Below are 19354 nucleotides of genomic sequence, written 5' to 3' on the forward strand. Positions count from 1 at the left end.
ATTACAAATAAATAAAATCACACAAATGATCATATTATAATTTTCCTTATTACATTAAATATCATATTACATTATGATAAATTACCATAATTACATTACATATTTACACATTGGAAATATATGTACACACAATATATACACATAGACGCACTCACATTCTCACACACACAAAACACTGCAACTGCTACACAAGGTCCAACAGGTTTTGTTTCCTTCCTGTCCCACTCAGCATTCACTGCCCCATTTACTGCTGATTCTCATCAGGATATTTCTGCTTTCAGGAAAGATGCTTGGACACTCGATGCACTTGGAAACTACATGCTTGTGGACACTAAATGCACTTAGACACTAAATGCTTGTGGACACTAGATTCTTGTGAACAGTAGATGCACTTGGAAACTAGATGCTTGTGAACACTAGATGCACTTGGACATTAGATGCTCTTAGCTATGCTATTGGCAGCATTCTGTTTCCCTAACTTCTCAAACACTGCTGCTCCGTTCCAGTATGAAAGGTGCTGTATAAATAAACATCTTTAAATGTCATCTTCACAGTCAGTTTCTATCTCTCAAATTAGGTTAGAATAGTTCTGGATTTTTCATTATAGTTTAGTTTTATTTCATTGTGACTTCTTTTCTAATTTAGTTCATTTTAATTTGTTTTTTAGAGCGAGTTTGATAGTTTTAATAAATTTAATGCTTAGTTGCATGACCAGTTCCTGACCCAGAACCAGCTGTCCTCACACATACACTCAAACTCATATTTACATTTACCCCCATATCTACACCCATACATACATGCACACAACCCCTTATATACACCCTTACCATGACACACATTCATCCAAACTAACACACCCTCCGCGGCGGGGGCAAATGGCTGGACCAGCAAGGATCGGCAGCAGCCCCAGCATGCCACCAGCCCAGTCCCTTCAGGGAGCAGGAAACGGGCCTTCCCACCCCTCCACCCCCAGTGGTGTGTTGTGTGTAGGTGTTGGTGTATATGCATGTATGGTAGTGTATGATACTAAGGTGTAGTTAAAATTGAGGGGACAGGTGCTGGGACAAACGTGGGCAAAGCCCCGGGCCACTGGTCAGTGTTTGTCCACACCGTCCCCTCAAAGGCCCTCAATGTCTAAAGTGCAGTAAAAACTAAGGGACAGACAGTGGAGAGGAGACGGTTGAGATCATGGTAGCAGGCCCACCTCGTCAACACGTAACATGCCTGCCCCCCAGGACCCTAAATGTAAAAGGACTGTGTGTGTGTGTGTGTGTGTGTGTGTGTATGTATGTATGTGTGGGGGGTGGGTGGGTGGGAATGCATAGGTCCAGAGGAAATGGTCCTCTGGAAGAGGAGAGTCTGCCTGCTAGCTGGCTCATTGGGCACCGAGCTTCACTATGATCAAACAACAACAGACATCAACAGGATTGAAGACATGCTGGTCTGAGTCCGGAACCCAGCGTCCCCGGCCCACCCCAGATACCCCCAACAGCCACCGCCCAGGCACCTCAGAGCCCCTAAGCCCAGACCCGACGCCCCGACACATGGCCGACCGACCCACCCCTCCCAGCGGTGCGCCCACAGTGGCACAGGTCCCCCCACGCGGGCAGGGCCCCAGCACGAGGTCGGGTGGTCCCAGGCACTAGGCCCTGGGTCTCGCCACCTGGCCCCACAAGGGAGGCCAGCCACCCTGCTAAGAGCCAGCACCTGCTTCCCCCTCACCCCCGGCCCCACATCCCAGAGCCCAGAAGCAGTGCCCCCCGAGCCCCGCCCACCACCAACCAGGGCAAACACACAAACATCCCGGGTCGGCAGCCCCGGCCCTCCAGCCTAGAAAGTGGCCGGCACGAGCAGTCCCCCCAGAGTGGCCAGTTAGGCCCCCCCAGCCACCAACTAGGCCACCCGGGAGCTGATGCCCCAGCCAACCACCTCGACTAGCTAATAGAACTGATCAGTGGGAACCAAAGAGAATTAAATTCCTCCAACTGGTCTTTAGAGGAAGCAGACATTCTCTCCAGACAAATGTGATTGAGTAATAAATTTTTGTAATGAGTAATATGCAGGTCCTTTTTTGCTTTCCAATTAATGAGAATGGTTTTCTTGGCGATTCATAGAGCAGTAAGAACTATGTGTGATGTGTTTGCCTCCATAGCCAATTCACTGACGTCTCCTAGGATGCATAGTCTGGGGGATGTTGGGATGCAGCATTTAAACCATGTGGACAAGTCTACACATACCTTCTGCCAGAATTCCTGAACAGGCCTACAGTCCCATACAGCATGCATATAGTTATCAATTACACTGCCTGTACAGTGGGTGCATATGTTTGACTGTACTAGGCCCATTTGGAACATCCTTTGTCCTGTATAATGTGTTCTATGAAAGACTTTGTATTGTATAAGTTGAAAGTGGGGGCTTTTACTTATTTTGAAGATATTTGTACATATATCTGTCCAGAAGTTTTGATCTGGATTAATAGAAATATCTCATTCCCATTTGGCTATCGGGAGGGAGACTGAGTCATAAAATGTTCGTCTATTGTGCTTTATCGTCTCTTTCCTCAGGTGTTTGTTACAGGTATTGCTTACTGTCTTTTTCCTCAGGTGATGTGTATATTCAGGTATAATATAGGTATCATTTGACTTTCATCTAGTGGTTTTTCCAGCTTAGAGTACCTTGTGTTCAGGACTATCTATACTACCTTGGAGATTCCAAGCAACTACATAGCACTTTTGTAAGTCGCTCTGGATAAGAGCGTCTACTAAATTCCATGAATGTAAATGTAAATGTAATAAAATTTTAACAATAATTTATACAGTTTTGATAATAATTTAGGAGTGTATAAATTTTAAAATTCAGTTACCTATGCTGATATTTCTAAATTCAGTTGATTGCAGTTGAATCTCTGTTGAATGATGGATTTCAATTGTTGATATTCAAGAAATCTACTGTTGTTTATTCCATATTCTGATACAAGTTCCTGAAATGTGACAAAGTTACCATCTTTAATAACATGTTCAAAATGTTTTATTCCCGTATCATGCCATGATATGAAATGTAGTACTTATTCTGACAAATGTCTGGATTGTTCCAAATGGGTGTTAATTTGCATGGGATGAGTGGAGAAGTCAGTAAAGTATTTAAACAATCTATACAATCAACAGACGTGAGCTCCGTGCGGAGGATGAGTACAGGAATCTGACACTCAGTCGCCTCACCCCTCGACGTCTCCATCTCCTCCTCACTCTCAGAGATGCTCCGCCCAATCGACATGGGTTCCCCCGGGGTCGGGCAGCGGGAGCAGTCCATACTGCTCCCCTCCAAGAGGCCCCGAGGAATGTCCTTAGCGGACTGCACGGTGCCGTCCGAGGGAAGCAGGTAAACGGAGGGAGAAGGGCTGACGTCCTCGTGTCCCTCACCGTAATACTCGGTCAGAGCCGAGTACACGGATGGAGAAGGACTAACGCCCTCCTCTTCCTCCCCGCTCACTGGACTCCTCCTCAGGGAATACCAGGAGCGGTGCGCTATTCTCCTCCTCGGAGTATGCCAGGGTCGGGGCGCCGTTCAGCTCGCTCCACACTCTCAGTGCGGCCAGCCGGAAGCACTCTGCCTCCACCTCGGTCTCAGCCGCCTGGGCTTGGCGCAGCAGGCTGGCACACACGGGGTCCTGCTGCATCCCCTCGACTGGGACCGGCACATCGCGGCGACGCGCAGGGGAAGAGGCATGGTGTCGCTTGGCCTTCTTCTTTCCCTTCTTGTGCCGACGTGTACCCTGGCATTTTGGTGGCTCGTCTTTCTGTAACACGCTCGAAGGAGGAGACACGACGAGCGTCGAACGGTGCACATGAAACGTTTTAATACAATCAACAGACGTGAGCTCCGTGCGGAGGATGAGTACAGGTATCTGACACTCACACAAACACGAAACTTTAGACAAAGACGAGCACAAGACATTGCGCGAACGCACATTATATAGGTGATTAACACAGACCCTCGCGATCTCGAGACAAGGCAAAGGTGCAACTACGAACACGCTCACAAACAACCCACACCCACGGAACTACATACATGGACATAACGACACGCAGACAACGTAGCGGCACGCCCACACGGAAGGGTCCGGAGCTGTCACCGTAACACTAAGGCTTTTAAAACAGGCATGACGCTTAATATTAGAGCTAATGTAAGGTAGGTCTGAGAGTTTCATTTTCCCACAGAATGCTTGTTCTAGGTCCAACCATGGGCTGTCTATTAAGTCGTATTTGATCCATTTTTAAATGTACTGTATTTTACTGGCTAAGAAATAATGATAAAAATTTGGTAGTTCTAAGCCACCATTGAGTTTTGGCTTTTGCCAGGTTTTCAGACTTATTCTTGATGGCTTGTTTTTCCATAGGAATTTTGAGATGTTTGAGTCTAAGGACTTAAACCAAGCAGAAGAGGGTTTATTTGGGATTAGTGAGAATAAATAGTTGACTTTTGGTAGAACCATTGTCATGTAGGGCTACGCCCCCTCTCCTAGCTGTCACTCTGGTTTCCCTGTTCCCTCGTGTCTGTGTTGTTCCTTGCCCGTTGATCCCGCCCTGCTTGTCTGTTGCCCTGGTTTCCCATTGTCTGCCACGCCCTTGTCATCATTGTTATCACCTGTTTCTAGTTTGGTTCTATGTATATTAGTCCCTGTGTCTCCCATGTTTGTATGGGTTATTTTGTTCACTTTGTTCATGCCTGTTCCTTGTTATCGCTGCCATTTGTAGAATTCTTTGTGATTGCTGCTGTTCGTGAGTTCGCTCTTTTGTGTTTTCCGTCATCCGTGTCCTTCTCTAGTTAACCTGCCTTGTTGTTTTTGTGTATAGTTTCCCTGTCCAAGTATGCCTGTTTATATTTCCTGTATGGACTGCCCTCCCGATATGACCCGTGCCTGTTATCACGACTCTGATTATGGAATTCCATTTAATAAATCTCGCTCTCCTCAGCGTTTGTGTCCGCCTCCCTGCTCTGCATCGCGCAGATCGTTACAACCATAATTTTAATGGTAGCTACTTTCCCCATGAGTGATATAGGTATAGCGTTCCAGCGTGTGAGATCATCTTCTATTGTTTTTAATAGAGGGATATGATTTAACTGCACTAAGTCTAAAAGTTTAGCAGAGACATGTATGCCTAAATATCTAATATTGCGTGATTTTAGTGGAGTGGTGGTCGTATTCTGGAAACTACAATTTATAGGCAAAACTGTTGCTTTACCCCAGTTGATGGAATATTTTGATATAGAAGAGAAGCTGTCTAAGTTTGATTGTATTTGGAAGAGGTGCTTGTGTGTTCTGTAGGAAAAGTAATACATCATCTGCGTAGAGACGTATCTTATGGTTTGTGGTTCCTGTGTTAATTCCTGTAATATTTGCATTTTGTCGAATTACTGCTGCTAATGGCTCAATGAAGAGAACAAAAAGTGAGGGTGATAGTGGGCAGCTCTGCCTGGTGCCCCTTTGCAGAGTGAAGCTTTGTGAGGTGATATCATCTGTCCTAACGCGTACATTAGAAGAGATATGTAAGGTTTTGATCCAGTTTATGAAGGATGAGCCAAATCCAACAATGGTAGACTCTAATTACTGTGCAGTAATCTATTATGTTTATTAGTTTGCGTGCATTGTTGGCTGATTGTCTACCCTTGATAAAACCTGTTTGGTCTGGATGTATTATAAGTGGGATGATTTCTCTAATCTTCTGGCAAGTGCTTTGCAAATAATTTTAAGATCTACTTTTATGAGTGAAATGGGGCGATAGCTGGAAGGAAGTGTAGGGTCTTTGCCTGGCTTAAGAAGTACGCTAATGTTAGCAGAATTCATGTCTGGGGACAGTATATGATCATTTTGAATTTGAGTTACCATTTTAAAAAGGGTTGGTTCTAGCACAGCCCATAATTCTTTGTAGAATTCTACCGGAAATCCATCTGGGCCAGGAGCTTTATTATTTGGTAGATGCTGTAGGGCTTCGTGTAATTCAGGCAAAGCAAGTGGTGAATCCAGTGCAACAACTTGTTCATTTTCCAGCTTGGGGAGATTTATATTATTAATAAATTCTTCAATAGCTGAGTCAGATGGATTAATCTGTGATGAATATAAAGCTTTATAAAACTCTTTAAAAGCTTTATTTATTTGTTGTGGATCATGAATAATGTAACCTGTTGAGTTCTTAATAGAGGAGTAACAATTGTGTATTGTTATCTATTATTTTATTTAATTCCAGTTTGAGTTTTCTCAGCTTGTTCAGTAGTGATGGGAATTTCGGCTCTTTTTAGGGAGCCGGTTCTTTTGGCTCAGCTCCTCATAAAGAGTCGGCTTTCGGCTCCCAAATGGCTCCTTATTAGGGGGGGTGGCGAACATACTTTGTTGACGGGGTGGGGGGGGGCTGGGGGGTTGGGCTACTATTTCCAGTGCAGTAATTAGATTAAAGTTACTTATCCAAGTAACTGTGCGTTACTATTTTTATTTTCCCTAGTAAATATATATATTTTGCTTTCTTCTTGTCTCAATTCTACTTTTGCGTCTGACCGTAGTGCTCGACTCCGCACGCTGCGCGCGACCCTGTGAGAGCGTGAGCACGTTTTACAAGACATTCTTTGCAGTGTCCTCCCGTAACGATATGTGGTAGTATAAAGAAACACCCCTCAAAACAGGGGAATGAACATTTACCTGATGAATTTTAATGTTGCTTTGTGTTGCAAGTGCTGGAATTTTGACTAACATAGCCTACTTTAAAATGCTTGAAATTGTAATGGTATTTCGTTTCACAACAAATAGCTGTCTGACTGAACAGTTCGCTTGTATTACGTTTACAAATAAATGTACAAATAATACAGCGCAGCTACAAAAACGTAATGTCAGGAGATACTGTAGCGACTACTACTCCTCACGGTGAATTCACTAACGGACACTTGGCCACTCAAGGAGCCTGCCCTTTAAGTGACGCTGGGGGGGCGGGGCCTGCGCGCGCCAGGGTTGCGTTATCGATAAAGTTTGAGATCCTCGAGATTTTTGGATTAAGCAGTTTCTGCCTCGGTTACCGAACCTGCTTCAATACATTGTTACTGTTAAAAATGCACTTCCAATAAAGTGAGTATTGGAAAAATTAATTTTGCTGCTGAATGTAGAGGGGAACCGGCTCGGTCTTAGAGGGGAACCAGCTCTCGTCGTTCACTTAAAAGAGCCGGCTCTTTGAACCGATTCGTTCGCGACCGACACATCACTATTGTTCAGTGTGTGTTCTTGTGGTGAAGCAGCATGGGCAGCTTCTAAAGATTTGATGTTTTCTTCCAATTCTGATACCAATGCTTTTTCTTTATTTTTCTTATGTGTGCAGTAGGATATTATTTCCCCCCGCATTACTGCCTTCCCTGCTTCCCAAAGAACACACGGTGAGGTTCCTGGCAGATCGTTATTTTCTAAATATGTTGCCCTTTTTTTTTTTTTGAAGTAATTAATGAAATCTTGTTCTTTAAGTAATGATGTATTTAGTCTCCAGTTCCTAGTTTCTGGTGTGGTTTTTTTCTGTGTCAAAGAGAGAGATCACTGATAGTGATAGGATGAAGTGTCTGTGACATCTGTCATAATGGAATTGCTAAGAAGTTGTCTAAACGAGAATGTGAGAGGTGTACTGCCAAAAAGAAGGTGTGGAGAGTGGGGAGATGTGAATGCCAGAGAGCCCAAATTCGTTCATATTGTGATGGTGTGGACTGACAGGCCCTGCCCTCATCAGAGAGGATGCTGGCCAATGTGTGGAAACTAGTTATTGACATTGTTGTTGAAAGTTATGGGGGCATGGGGAACACGCTCGGGGATGCTGAAGTGTCTGATATGTGGAAATTGACACCTTCACCGTGAAGTGAACGTGGCTGAGTGAGGTGGCTGTCAGCACGAGCAGAGGGTTCGAGGTGAAATGAGTGGTGTACTGTTAATAAAAGACACTTGCTGTTGAGAATGAGCTCCTCTCGTCAGACTCCTTTGTTCACGGACGCGACAATATATTGTTTTAGGGTGTCTGCAGACTGCCAGTTCCTTTGATTCATTGCTGTACTGAGCCTGTCGATATCTGGATGAAGTACCAAGTTGGAAGTCTCCTCCTATTATTAGTTTGGTGTCAGAGTGATCAGTGAGTGCAGTGAAAATATTATGAAAAAAGGAGGGGTCATCAACACACACACATATATATATATATATATATATATATATATATTATATATATATATATATATATATATATATATATATATTATGGCAAGCCGTTCAGGAAAAAACTATATATATAGAATGACTGCTAAGTCTGAATATATGGAATGAAACCTGAGAATATGGAATGAAAGTCTGAATATATGGAATGAAAGTCTGAATATATGGAATGAAACCTGAGAATATGGAATGAAACCTGAGAATATGGAATGAAGTCTGAATATATGGAATGAAACCTGAGAATATTGAATGAAAGTCTGAATATATGGAATGAAACCTGAGAATATGGAACGAAAGTCTGAATATATGGAACGAAAGTCTGAATATATGGAATGAAAACCTGAATATATGGAATGAAAGTCTGAATATATGGAATGAAAGTCTGAGAATATGGAATGAAAGTCTGAATATATGAAATGAAACCTGAGAATATGGAATGAAAGTCTGAATATATGGAACGAAAGTCTGAATATATGGAACGAAAGTCTGAATATATGGAATGAAAGTCTGAATATATGGAATGAAACCTGATGTCATCGACGCACTCGTGCCATTTTGTGCTTTCAGTTTGTGGTACCGGGTATGGCAGCAGGCTTTATGAGTGCGTTATGAGAGAGGCAGCTAGAAATGTGGTCGCAGCAATCCTCAGTACGGAGGAGATGATAAACACCCTTACCAGTGCACAAGCTATGGTGGCGTACTGCTTCATGCAGAATAAATAGAACATTTCTCCATAGTACTGCTGGCTAGCATGCTATCAGCGGTGATTAGCTTGATTCGGAGCTGCGGTTTGCAGGGTTGCCACACACGCCATACATCTGATTTCTCATGCTGAAAAAATCTAGTTTATTTATCTCTGATCTACATCTATGATTCAATGAGTTACTAGTTCGCTCTGGTGCCAACCACTGGTGATCGATCGATTTAAGCCTGGTTTATACTTGACGCGTCGCGAGCGTCGCAAGGGTCCGCGGCTAAAATGACGTAATCGCGGTGGCTCTGCCCGTGTGCGAGGGTCTCGCGCTGTCGATTCGCGAGGTCGTACACCTCTCGAATTTTGTAACTTCGCGCGTGCCACGCCTCAGCGCAATGAACAAAGTCATGTTTGCAGGGTTCATACACCTTTATAAGGTGGAATTAAAGCACTTGTACGTCACTTTCAAGTTCCAGTTCAATATTTCCCAGCACGTTAAACTTAATTAAGTTAAATATTTATACATATACTCGAAATGATTTGAAATAATTCGCTTTTAATCACATTATTTAATGGTTGTTTATTTTCAAAACGCCCAATCTTAACGTCTTCACGTTCTCTCATGTTTCGTCCTGGAATTACTAATGTAATACAAGAGAACTGTTCAGTCAGACAGATATATGTTGTGAAACGAAGTAGTTACAATTTCCTATAATACCTGGTACCACAAACTGAATTAACAAAATGTTTTTTCAATTTCAGTTTTAGGTTTTTTGTTCAGTTTCGTTAATAATGATAACCTTGGTATGTTTCCTCTGCTGGAGCCTTCTGGACCTGTGTGTTTCTCCACCAGGCAATAGATTATGGGTCACCGAACACTCACTTGTAAAACGCACTAAACATAAGTTCTTGTCAGAGGTAGGCCACAGAGCAGTGATGACAGAATGTGTCTCTCTAAAATGACCAGTTGTAGTCTAAATGCATTTTAAGAATGCTATCACCACAACTAGTATCTTACTCGATTTTGGCATGAAGTCAAATGTTCTCAAAAAGTAGTTTTTTCGACTGGCTGCATTAGTTATAGTAATAAATTGCTTTTCAAATGAGTCCATAATGATCTCAAAGGAACTTATAATCACTGTTGTGTTTACATCTAATGACATTTCATATAAATAAACAAACTCTGCAGCCAGTTAGACAAGGACGAAATACACATCTGTAGCCAACATCTCAAAGCGATCAGAAGTGCTCAGGAGGGTCAGGGTCAGGCTTAGGGTCAGGTTTAGAGTTAGGGTCAGGAGTTGTAAGAGGTTTAGCCTCTTTGCCTGCTGCATAGCGATGGAATGATCAGACTAGTGATTCAGCTACACACTTCTCACAAAACGACTGATAATGATCAGGCCCGTAGCCAGGGGGGATCGAAGGGTTCGTTCGATCCCGCCCCCGCACCCTCCCTCCGTACACACATGCCCCTCAAGATATGTAGGCTATTCAATGAATGAATTGTTCATCTCCGGTGAATATACAGACGAACAAATAAGGACAGCAACAACAGACTCACACCAAACTTATAACAGTTTTGCCAACTCTCACACAATGATCGTAAGACACACGCATTTGACCGTTTTCACACGCTCACACGCCACACATCCGATTTCTCACGCTGAAAAAAAAAATCCTGTTTATTTATCTCCGATCTACATCTATGATTCAATGAGTTACTAGTTCGCTCTGGCGCCAACCACCGGCGATCGATCGAGGAAACCAGAGGCGGTCTTTGCATAGAGGTGTTGCTAGGCAGTTGCCTTGGGCCCCTCCCACTGTAGGGCCCCTTTGTCTAGCTAATGCCAGGTTCACACTACACGACTTTTCAGTCGTCAGGTTATTGTGCCGTTCGCACTACATGAATGGTTGTGCTGTAATCGCGAGTCTTTCAGTTGTTGTGGCTTTCACACTACATGACTGATCAGCGACGCGGGCTCACGAATTAAACGACTGGGGAATCGCCGACTCATCTGGCTGCCATCCAAAAACACGGGAACACGAAAACGAAACTCTCGCGAGAACCAGCAACACCACGTAGAAGAAAAAACAATGTACATGTACTCCACATTTTTGTTATTTTTAAACACTCCATAGTTTAAACACTCCATAGTCCCAAATTGCCAGACTTATTTCATCTCTCCGTTGCAGTGAACATAGATATAATCAATCACACTATTTCTCCAGTGCTGTCACAATAACTTAAACACAGTGTTGTAGTAAAGTTGTAAGAAAGGTGAGGATTTTGTGTGTTTGCTGGGTTACTGTTTTGAAAGCATTCTTGAAAGTTTTTTACATTCTTCAGAGATATCTTCAGCGGTGCCGCGGTTCTCTCTCCGCGTTCCCATTGGCTGTAGCTAGACGCTGTTCCCATTGGCTGTAGCTAGCCGCTGTTCCCATTGGCTGTAGCTAGCCGCTGTTCCCATTGGCTGTAGCTAGCCGCTGTTCCCATTGGCTGTAGCTAGATGCTGTTCCCATTGGCTGTAGCTAGCCGCTGTTCCCATTGGCTGTAGCTAGCCCCTGTTCCCATTGGCTGTATCTAGACGCTGCTGTTGACTCAGTCGCCGACTGGGCTAGATGTTAAACATGCTAGATATCTGCCGGTCGTCTGCGATGAGTCGGCGACCACTCGGCGACGGCTCGGCGAGCGTCTTTCAGCAGTTCACACTACACGACTGAGCGAGTGCCGAGTGATCCCCGATTTGCCTCTGACCACTGTTTCTGTCGGCGATCTACAAAAAACAGTCGGCGACTGAAAAACCAGCTTAAAATCGTGTAGTGTGAACCTGGCTTTTACATATTACATATTAATGTTGATGGGCCCCCTAGCTAAATTCGCCTTGAGCCTCCAAATTGCTTAGTCCGCCACTGGAGGAAACATATAAGACATAAACCCCCCCCCCCCCCCCCCCCCCCCCCCCCCCCACCCCCCCGTCAACGTTTGACACACACACCACCCCCCTTCCCCCCCGCCCCCAAATCAAATCTCAGTCCTAGTGATTTTGAAAAGTTGGCAACCTTGCTTATAATGAATAAAATATATGTAAATTAAAAGGTTTGACATGTGCTCGCGTATTTAGGGGGCATTGGAGTAGAGAGCCAAATGAAGTCCACTTTTGGGGGGAAAAGATCCCCCCCCATCACAGTGCTGGCTACAGGCCTGATGATGAATAGCTAAATGCACTGAACACACTGGAGAAGGGCAGAACCAACCAGGATCAAAACTGCACTACTTTTAGACTTATCTTGTGCTACGTGTCATTATTAAACAAATTTATAACATTTAAAGGAGTAAAAGGTTCACTCTTACGTGGTGGAGAGAAGGTAACAGAGGAAGTCCCAGGGACTGTTCCTCACTGATGGTGCATCAGGAAAGTAGTGTGACTCCATATCTCTGTGATACACAAAACAGTTGAATAGTGTTAATGTGAAAAAGAGAAAGTGGCACTACTTTGGAAAGAAACAATAGCATCAAGTTGTCTGGCTGTGAATGAGCCGTAGTGTAATAGTGTAATAGGAAGAACATGCTCACCCCCAGATCTCATTCAGTTTCTCTCTGTGAATGACACCCTCAAACATGTCCACAGTCCTGTTGATGTAATCAAAGGCTGTAATTGCAAACTTTTTTATATATGGGATTGTTATAAATAAATACTATAAGGGTATCATAATAAAATACCCATTATGTGTCACGTTCTAATGTCTGTAAAGCAAAAACGCAATGTAACACTGTATATTCATATGCAAATTCTTTGTTGAAACAACTTGGAACATGACAATGATATTAATACTTGTTTATTCAAAAAGACAGTGTGCCTTCTGTTAATCTCTTATCTATTCATGAATTATATACATGTTAAAAATGGGTCACTGGCCATTGTCCAACTATATGTCCTTCCTGTTAGTAATTTTTTTAAGTTATATTATTATAGTACTAACTTAGATGTTCCAAATCTGTTCTACACCAGGTCCATGTTCTGAAACGGCTCTGTACTAACGTTCAGCACATTTACTTATTGTCCTTTTTCTGTAATGCACGTACTTAATTTTTGTGGGCTGCAGTTCTAAGTAGAGTTTTCTTAATATTCTGTATACTATATAGCTACAGACTAGGGATGCAAATTATCGATTAATTCATTAATCGTTAGTTGACTGATCTTATCGATCGACTTTTGATTAATCGATAAGCGGCGTTTTTCACCTGAATTTCAGTGTTTCGATAGGGCTTTTAAAAATATCAGCTAAATATACTGCTCAAAAAAAAGGGGAACACTAAAATAACACATCCTAGATCTCAATTAATAAAAATCTTTGAAATCAGTTGAAAATCTCTCATTTCTACCTGTTGTCTGTTCCATTTGCACAAGAGCAGTTGAAATTGATTCACAATCAGTGTTGCTTCCTATCTGAACACGAAGTGTGGATGACTTGGAGTTACATTGTGTTGTTTAAGTGTTCCCTTTATTTTTTTGAGCAGTGTAGTTAAAACACTTTGTTCAAAAAGTATATATTATATTATGATAATTATATTGTATTATATTATATATTGCTCAAGTAATTATGCATGAGGAAATTTTTATGGTATAACAAAATAATTCATTTAAAAAAAGGAATAAATTAAGGACTGGCTCAGTTCAATTTGAAACATTAGACATTTAAAAAAATGTTTAAAAAAAAAGAAGAAATTAAATAGAGAACCAAACAGAATATTATTGAGCCCATGTTTGGACAATGTTTCTAGCTTTGTAGTGAACACATGCTGTAACGCGACCGGAGAGTGCCCAAGTTTCCACAACATCATTGAGCTTGTCAGTTAAACTGTCAGCGGTGTGTCTATCCGACATGTTCGTCGTAATCAGCACTGCAGATTTTAGCTGCCAGTTCTCGTCAGCGTAGTGGCACGTCACAGTAATGTAACTTTTCGAAAACGCTCGCCTTCCCAGTGTAGCTGTGATTTTAGGTTGACCAGGTGCACTGGTGATATGCAGGACAGCTGCATGCATGGTGTTCAAATGATAATTGAGTGAGCTAGTGGAACTGTTGTACTTCAATACCGCATTACACACAGAACATTTAACTTCTTAGCCTAAATTAACAATGTTGAAATTGTAGCGACTACTACTCCTCGCAGCGAATTCCCTAACAGACAGGCACTTGGCCCTTTAAGTGACACTGGGAGAGCGGCGCCTGCGCGCGCCAGGGGAGGGGAAGAGAACAGTGCTATTGTTTGAGTTGCGTGGTAAATAAAGTTTCCCTCCTTGGGATTTTCTGGATTACGCAGTTTCTGCCTCGTTTCCCGAACACGCTTCAAAATGGTTCCACACCGCACGTCTTTTCGCCCGCTTCATTTTGTTTTCCACTCTGGTCTTTCGCGAAACGTGTTCACCTCTCGTTCTTACGCTCTGTTCAAGTTAATACAGGAGCGCTCTCTAATGATTAATCGTGAGTAATACATTTTGATCGAGTAACGTCTTAATCGACAATTAATCGAAAGTCGATTAATCATTTGCATCCCTACTACAGACTGTATAATACAGTATACTATATACATACAAAGTATATATATTTTCTATATACTTTAAGTAGAATTCTTAGTAATCTTTAGAATGAGTGTTGTGTAAAATACAGACAGATGTTCAGAAGTTTAGGTTCTTCTGAAGTTTGTGATTTTAGAATTGCTTTCCACGTCTATTATTTTAGTTTGTAATGTTGGAAAAACAAAAGCTGTGAGTAGAAATACCAGTGAATTACTAAGTTGAAGAAACATAATGACAGTCATGATGATCAAAACGCTGTCCCTTTAGATATTTGCAAACAAATGTTGAAAATGTCATCAACCATCATGCTCCTTCTTATTAACTATAAGCTTCGGGCACATCACAATGATATATTATTAAGCAACTGAGGCTAACCAGACATTAAATGCATTGGGAATGTGAGGCAAGACACACACAGACTTTGCAGGTTGATGTAAAAAACATTTCACTGTTTGGGATTTTCAGTTCTGGGATTCAAATATATCAATATACTTTATTTTAATGTCCAATGTATCCAACAAGTTAAGATATATAAATCTGTGTATATAAAGTGAAAGGCAGGTGTACTTACGGGAAGTACTGCTGAACATTCTTCTCTGTTGTTAATAGATTTACTGTGTTTCGTACATCATCCTTGTAGTGTAAAACCAGCCTTCTGATAGTGCTGCCAATTAGAAATTAAGAAATGAAAGTCTTCCATGAACATAACATATTACACACTCAGAATACTATACTAGTATTATTACTAGTTACTATAATTACAAATAGTATTAGTACTACAGGTATTATCACTATTATTACTATTATAACTACTCTTATTATTACTATAATTACTTATTATTACTATATTGACTAAAATTACTAGTATTGACTAGTATTATCACTTATCACTACTGTTATTACCTCAAATATTATCACTATTATATCTATTACTACTAGTATTATCACTGTTATTATTGCTAATATTATTACTATTATTATTACTGTTATTATTACTACTAATATTACTACTATTTCTGTAGCAAAATATTTAAATATAGCACACCAATGCTATCAGGCAGTGTTTTAGTTAGCCTATAAAGACTTCTGATTATGGCTTCAGTGGATACAATTTGTAAACTAAGCACACAGAGATATGTATGAAAAATATGTTAGTATGTACGTAAATACAAACAATACAGCATACATATTTAGAAGTAAATACTTAGCTTAAGCTTAATAAGATCATCCTGGTTATTAATTTTGTTTTATTATGATTTAGCAAAATGAACAATTTAGTTTGCTTTCACTTTTCAGAAAAATAGCAGAGCTATGACAAGACGACATATGACATTGAGTTCAGCTCCCCTCCAACAAACAAACAAACAAACAGCCAAAAATAAACAGACAAACAAACAGGAATAAAGAGAAAGGAAACATTTTCAGTTAAAATTAGGGGCTGTTGATTAGCCTGCAAATCGAGGGGCCAGCTGTCCTGTCCTGTGGACAGAAACTGAGCAGTGATTTAATCTGGTGTTAAGGTGTGAGAGACAACCTGCATGACACCATCTAAGTGTTGGCAAGAAGGAAAATAACCCTGTTATGTTCTGTTAGGTTCAAATCTAAAATGTTTGTAGCAAAGTTTTGATCTGATCTTAATCTTAAATCTACCACATTGTACTTACCGCACTACTACGATTACATCGTCCTGCACACCATTACCTCTTTCCTCAACACTGATTTTACTGGCTGTCTCTTTGAAGGAGTTCCAGTAGCCTTGGACTGCAATTCTGTAGAACAACCCAATAGGAAGTATTATCAATGTGCTAGTTAAACTAGAGGTGTCAATTCCAGGTTCAGAGATTAAAAGTCCTCACCAGGATTTTGCTCAGGCTTCCTGGATTGTGTTGATTCCACTAATTTTACCTGGATTGCTAATTAGAAAATCTAGCAAGCTTGAGCAAAATCCTGGTGAGGACTTTTAATCTCTGAACCTAGAATTGACACCACTAAGTTAAACGCCACCCAGCAGTTTGTTAGATCATACAGGTCTTACCTGTTTGTTCTCAGTTGGTTATCTCTCACCAGTCTCTCAGTTACTTCTCTGAGTTTGTCCAAGTAACTCAAAAATACTTGGGCTCCAAACTCCAACATTCGATCAAAGTTCTCATAGTCTTTGGCTGACACCTTAAAACACTCCACTCCTTGATAAATTCATATTATTGTTAAAATTAAAGCCAACCACACAAGTCTTCCCTTAAGTAAGGGCAATATAGTAAATTTAACAAATTATGTAACACGTCCCTTAGGGAAAGCCAATGAAGAGGTTATAGCAACTATATGTCACAAAACACACAATATCTCGCTGCTTCCCTCTGTATCTAATTATTCTTTTGCAGCATTAAATTCATGATTTTCATAACAGCAATGACAAATCTCAAGATTATAATGTAAACATAGCCATGGAGGTACAGTATATACTTTTAACCCTTTCTAGTCTGCACATTTGGGTTTCAAAAACAAAATTAAGATGTAAGTCACTGAATCTCAGCAGCTATCAATCTGTAAACATATCAGTGGTTAAGAGGTTTGTGTCATAAGTTGGTTTCCATAGGTAATTAAATGTTGGGGGTCATAGAAGATGTCTGAGATCAATGTACGTAAATTTTTTATGTCAGTTTTACTGAGATGCTCTTTAAACATTTTAACTTTTTCTAATTTTGCTGGGAAAATTCATTTTCTCTGTAAGAAATGACGTGTTACTTTCTGGCACAACATAGCTGAGATGAAGCTAATGCATTCTAATCCTAACCTATTTACTGCTAGTTACATCCTTCTAGATACACTGTAAAGGTATTTTAAGCTAGATATATCATGTTTAGCCCTGTACTATATTGCAGTTTCTCTGCCAGGAATGATTCCTAAAATATTTTGAAGTACATTTGAGGGAATTTTGGCTCATCCAGAAGAGCATCTATGAGATCATGTGTGCCTCACAGTCTCCGCTCTAGTTCATTCCAAAGAGGTGTGATGGGGTGAGGTCAGGGCTCTCCATGGGCCAGTCAAGTTCTTCCACACAAATCCACCCAACCATGACTTTATGGTCCATGCTTGTGCACTGGAGCAGGGTCATGCAAGGACAGAAAAGATTCTTCCCTAAACTGTTACCAGAAGGATTCAAATAAATATCTTTGGGTGCTAAACCATTAATATTTTGTAGCAAACGTGTGTGTTAGGGTCCTTGTACTTTCTGTCACCCCCAACACATGACAAGAACTATGCTGTCATCACCTAACCTGACTCTTCCTATAGCTGAAGGCTCATCACCTGACCTGTCTGACTCTTCCTATAGCGTAAGGCTCATCACCTGACCTGTCTGACTCTTCCTATAGCTGAAGGCTCATCACCTGACCTGTCTGACTCTTCCTATAGCTGAAGGCTCATCACCTGACCTGTCTGACTCTTCCTATAGCTGAAGGCTGTGGTTAAACTGTGTTAAACTGGATATACAATATTCACCAAAGCACCTATTTTTCATTTTTATCTTGTCGGCTGTGCCAAAAAATTGATTGTTCTGCATTAACTGTGAGGGGCTAAATGAAAGTGGCATGACTGATAGAATGTTTCTGTAGCTGGCAGAGCTAGGGTTAAGGGTTAAGTGTTAATGGTTAAAGTTAGGGGTTAGTGATATGGTTAGCAATCTGTCTGTGTCATCTTATCTACAGAAGAGCACTGTGTAGCCCAGCACAACCCACAACCCCCCCCCCCCCCCCCCCGCTGCATTCTGGGTAATCAAGAACACCATGGAGCCCAACTGTTGGATTTCATTGGATCATTTGTTCTTTTGATGCATGAAACAGGTTTTTATAAACCAGGTATTAGTGGAAGTAACATAAGGATGTTCAGTATTCAGATCTAACAGATTTTACTTCAAAGAGTATATTATATGCCTAATACCTACTTATACATTATACAAACAAATGGCACAAACAAGATGGAAGCAAGATAACACACTAGAATGAAACTGACAATGTTTTAGTTCATTTTATAACTGATAAACTTTGTTAAACTGGATATACAATATTCACCAAAGCACCAAGAAATGGATCATTGTGCATTAACTGTGAGGGGCTAAATGAAAGTGCCATGACTGATAGAATCTCATCAACTGTAACACCACTCACCACTAGACAGAAGTGCAGCAAAACTCAGCAGGACCAGAACAATCTTCATCCTGAAACGAGGGCAGTGACAGCATAACATTAGGTAGAAGGCCAGATGCTTCATAAGATCTTACCATATATCAAGTTTAAGAAATCAATTACATAAATTCTTCCTGTTCCAACGATGTGATCACACAGGACACTTCTGACAGTCAGGAGTACACTTGTGTCTATATATACACAGCTGTGTGATAGGAACATGGCCAGGTCCATGATTACACTGGTGACAAAACTGATGCTATGCAAGCAGAATTGGTCTTTCACAAGATATTGATTCCATCAGTAAACAAAACTGCACTTTTACCGATGCTGTATTCTGGGTCATCAAGAACACCATGGCGTGTAGCACAACCCAGATTCACTCTGTTGGATTTCATTGGATTATTTGTTCCTTTGATCATTGAAACAGGTGTTTATAAACCAGGTATTAGTGGAAGTAACACAAGGATGTTCAGTATTCAGACATTAAATCCAGGTAAGAGATAAAACAGTCGATTACAAGCTACGCATAGCAAAGGTCCACCTGCTTAACAGTGTTGATATCATACAGTACTGATGGAAATAGCAATCATGGCTTTCACTGACATATTCCCTCAGTGCACATTTGTTTGATTAAGGAATGTTCAATAGACAAATCTGGGTAAGTTGCTGCAAG

General features: G+C 41.2%; 1 protein-coding gene across 1 annotated transcript in view; it reads right to left on the reverse strand.

Annotated features, from left to right (window-relative positions):
- The window catches only part of LOC143517220 (uncharacterized), a 51405-nt gene extending 32581 nt beyond the window's left edge, over positions 1–18824 (reverse strand). Inside the window, exons 1-7 of the mRNA XM_077009465.1 lie at positions 18802–18824; positions 18661–18710; positions 16533–16680; positions 16162–16266; positions 15069–15161; positions 12493–12549; positions 12271–12354 (exon numbers count right to left, since the gene is read on the reverse strand). Coding sequence (XP_076865580.1) covers positions 12271–12354; positions 12493–12549; positions 15069–15161; positions 16162–16266; positions 16533–16680; positions 18661–18710; positions 18802–18803 — 539 coding nt within the window. The 5' untranslated portion in view covers positions 18804–18824. The remainder of the gene's footprint in view (positions 1–12270; positions 12355–12492; positions 12550–15068; positions 15162–16161; positions 16267–16532; positions 16681–18660; positions 18711–18801) is intronic.
- Positions 18825–19354: the final 530 nt, after the last annotated feature.

This window comes from Brachyhypopomus gauderio, chromosome 6, assembly GCF_052324685.1.
Source record: "Brachyhypopomus gauderio isolate BG-103 chromosome 6, BGAUD_0.2, whole genome shotgun sequence".
Classification (NCBI taxonomy): domain Eukaryota; kingdom Metazoa; phylum Chordata; class Actinopteri; order Gymnotiformes; family Hypopomidae; genus Brachyhypopomus; species Brachyhypopomus gauderio.